The sequence below is a fragment of the Colobus angolensis genome, unplaced genomic scaffold, assembly GCF_000951035.1.
Source record: "Colobus angolensis palliatus isolate OR3802 unplaced genomic scaffold, Cang.pa_1.0 Scaffold139, whole genome shotgun sequence".
Classification (NCBI taxonomy): domain Eukaryota; kingdom Metazoa; phylum Chordata; class Mammalia; order Primates; family Cercopithecidae; genus Colobus; species Colobus angolensis.
In genome coordinates, this window is record NW_012114477.1 from 298,572 (window position 1) to 302,290 (window position 3,719).

Here is a 3,719-nt window from a genome sequence, read left to right on the forward strand (position 1 = left end):
TTTCCTCCTCCCTCCTCCCCATTCTTCCTGGGGCATCATCTTCCAAGGTGACACATACATTTTGGCTTTGGCAGGACTCCTGCCTGTTGGGGCTCAGGAAGTTCACTTTGACCTCATAATTCTCTATGTTGACACGTCCTTTCCTATAAACACATAAGAATTGAGAGGAGGGAATATGATCATTCCAGAGATAGAAAATTGATCTCTAACCAAATTTCGTGTCTTAAGAAGGCCTGTGATTCTGGGACCACGGATACCACCTGGTTATGAGCATGAACCTTGTTCTCAGACCTGGCTCCTCCAGGCAGGTTATTTGACATTTGTGAACCTCAGTATTCTGTGAAATGGGGACCACTCCCTGACTTCTAAGGGCAGTTAAATGAGATCAAGTATGTAAAACTCTTAGCACCAAGCCTGGTGTATGGTGTGTGCTCCATGCATGCCGTGCTGGTTCTTACTGGGTGCCAGAGCTTGTGGTGAAAGCAGCGTGAACCATCCTGCTTCCCTGCGACCCTCCAGAACCAGCAGCCCAATGTAAGGGGCCACGTTAAGTATCAGAGAGGGAGAAAAAATCATTTTCATTTACTCAGTACCTCCCAGATATCAAGGACCAGATACCTAAGTATGTTGTCTCACTCAGTTATCATAAAGGCCCTGTGAAGTAAGTTTCTGTTGCACCATTCTCGCAAGTTAGGAAATTGAGACTCAGGGCAAGGGGGCAGGTGACAAAGGAATTTCTCCAACGTCATATAGCTATCAAGAGGCAGTGGTGGGTTTGACGGGCTCCAGAACTCATGTTTGAACTGTATGAAAAGAACCAAGGACTTTTCTGCTTTTAAAATTACCCTTTGGGATTCCCTTTCTATCAATAGGTGTTGATTGTTAACAGCACAGCTGAAACCCTCCCTTTTACCAGGAAGTCCAGTGTGTCTCTTCTTTCTCTCCTACCCACTGTCCTCTCACCCACTAGTTAGCATCCTGAAAATCTTCCTCTTCCTTTCTTCAGCCTTTCCTATGCTGACACCATTTTGACCTTCCAGTGCCCTCTTCCCCGATGTGGTCAACTGCATGCAGACTGACAACCTGGAGCTGAAGAAGCTGGTATACCTCTACCTGATGAATTATGCCAAGAGTCAGCCTGACATGGCCATTATGGCCGTCAACACCTTTGTGAAGGTGAGCAGGAGCTTGGTGGGCATGGGGACATGGGGTGCTTAAGGCTCTGTCTCCACTCAGTCTCTTGGGGGTGGGACCCTGTGGCGCTGGATGGAGTCCAGACCTTCAGACTGCGCGTGCCCGCCCAGCCTGCAGGCCTCTTCCTCCAGCAGAGGGCTCCCACTCTCCAGAAAATCAAATGCTAAGGACCCTGCCTAACTCTCCTGTGTGAGGTCCTGCCAGGCCTGTTGATCCCCTCCCCACCCTGATTGGGTCTTGCCCTGCATGCTTTGCCAGGGCAGGAATCAGCAGGTGTCCAAGGGCTTCTCTGTTCCCCTTCTAGACTGCTGCTTTCTCCATTTTCTGTCCTTCAGATTAAATTGTCAGCTCTGTGCACCTATATCTTAATTTTATTTTCTCCTAATGTTTAGTACCTGTGAATTTGTGTACCTTTAGAACCTTAGCTCCTCTGACCGTGCTCAGATATGGGAAATGAGGCTTCTGTGGCCCAGTGGAAAGGCCGAGGGCTGTGATGCTAGGTGGGTGTGGATTTGAATCACAGCTCTGCTCTGTGGCTTCAGATGAGCTCCCAGCCTTCCTGAGAGCATCAGTTTCATCATCTATAAAATGAGACCAGTATTGTATTTCTACTGTGAGGATCAGAGGAGACGGTGTGCAGAGCTGGCATGGGTGCCAGTTACATAGCATTTACTTTTGCTGCTGTTGGCTGTAGTTGGTGGAGATCCATAGCAGCCATCTGATGTTGCTCAGCCTAGCAGGGCTCAGAGCTGCAGGCCAGGGAGAATATGAAGCCCACAGATGGCTCATCCCACCCCTGCCCTGGCCAATGGCTGGTTTCTCTCAGGACTGTGAGGACCCCAACCCCCTCATCCGAGCCCTGGCAGTGCGGACCATGGGCTGCATCCGCGTTGACAAGATCACAGAGTACCTATGCGAGCCACTCCGGAAGTGCCTGAAGGACGAGGATCCGTATGTGCGCAAGACAGCAGCTGTGTGTGTGGCCAAGCTCCATGACATCAACGCCCAGCTAGTGGAGGACCAGGGCTTCCTGGACACCCTTAAAGACCTCATCTCTGACTCTAACCCCATGGTAAGCCACTGCCACCCACCGTACTACCTCCTGGGTTGCTTGGGAAGACATTGGCTTGACCCGTCACCAGGCAGTCCCGAGTACCTGGTCAGAGCCTGGCTGGGGGTGCCAGTTGTTCTTGTGCCTTGTGGTGGTTCAGGCACCCTCTTTGGAGGGAGCTAGACCTGGATTCCCTTCTCCTCACCCTCTGATTAGCTGTGCAACCTGGGGCAAGCTGCCTAGGCTCTCTTTTCTTCATCAGTGAGATGGATCTAATTCTACATGGCTGGCAGGAGTGCTGTGAAGGTGACATGCCTGGGATGGCCTGGTACACGGTGCGCAATCAATACTAGTGCCCTCCTTCCCCTTCTAGTCACTGTTATTGTTGCTGTCTTCTCACCAAGACATATGCTGCATGTGTGGTACTTTTCCCTTCCCCCATCTTTGCTGGGTTGTAGAGGGTCACCCTGGAAGTAGCATAGCCTGGAAGATAGGATATCAGGATGTAGCTGGATGCAGAACTCCACAGTCTCCTTACCCATGGTGGTGGCAGCAGTTTGGAGGGCAGTTTGGTAGGGCCCGTTTAAAACGAATGTTTAAAATGAATGCACAAACCCCGCCATCCCCCAATCTGAGCAGAAACACTGAGCAACTGCCATACATAGTACTGAGCAGCCAGTACAGGGATGGGCACTGGAGCACTGGATGGTTCACAGAGAAAAGTTGGAAACAATGCAGAACACACTTAAAAACAGCTGCCTGAACTGGGTACGGTGGCTCACACTTATAATCCCAGCACTTTGGGAGGCTGAGGCAGGTGGATCACAAGGTCAGGAGATCGAGACCATCCTGGCAAACATGGTGAAACCCCGTCTCTACTCAAAATATAAAAATTAGCCGGGTGTGGTGGCATGTGCCTGTAATCCCAGCTACTCGGGAAGCTGAAGCAGGAGAATAACTTTAACCTGGGGAGTCAGAGATTGCAGTGAGCCAAGATTGCACCACTGTACTCCAGCCTGGGGGCAGAGCTAGACTCCATCTCAAAAAAAAAGAAAACAGCTGCCTGAGGCCGGGCGCAGTGGCTCATACAGAATTACATGCCTGTAATCCCAGCACTTTGGGAGGCTGAGGTGGATGGATCACCTGAGGTCAGAAATTCAAGACCAGCCTGGCTAACATGGCGAAAACCCGTCCCCACTAAAAATACAAAACTTAGCTGCTCATGGTGGCGCATGCCTATAATCCCAGCTACTCAGGAGGCTGAGGCAGGAGGATTGCTTGAGCCCGGGAGGCAGAGGTTGCAGTAATCCAAGATGCACCACTGCACTCCAGATTGGGCAACACAGCGAGACTCCATATCAAAACAACAACAACGACAAAAACAGGCTATGTGCAGTGGCTCACACCTGTAATCCTAGCACTTTGGGAAGCTGAGGCAGGAGGATCACCTGAGGTCAGGAGTCTGAGACCAGCC

At 50.9% G+C, this 3,719-nt stretch overlaps 1 protein-coding gene across 1 annotated transcript in view; it reads left to right on the top strand.

Moving 5' to 3' along the window:
* The first annotated feature begins 1,034 nt into the window (after positions 1 to 1,034).
* Positions 1,035 to 3,719, top strand: part of AP1B1 (adaptor-related protein complex 1, beta 1 subunit) — a 34,174-nt gene continuing 31,489 nt past the window's right edge. The window contains exons 1-2 of the mRNA XM_011934808.1: positions 1,035 to 1,176; positions 2,021 to 2,266. Coding sequence (XP_011790198.1) covers positions 1,069 to 1,176; positions 2,021 to 2,266 — 354 coding nt within the window. The 5' untranslated portion in view covers positions 1,035 to 1,068. The remainder of the gene's footprint in view (positions 1,177 to 2,020; positions 2,267 to 3,719) is intronic.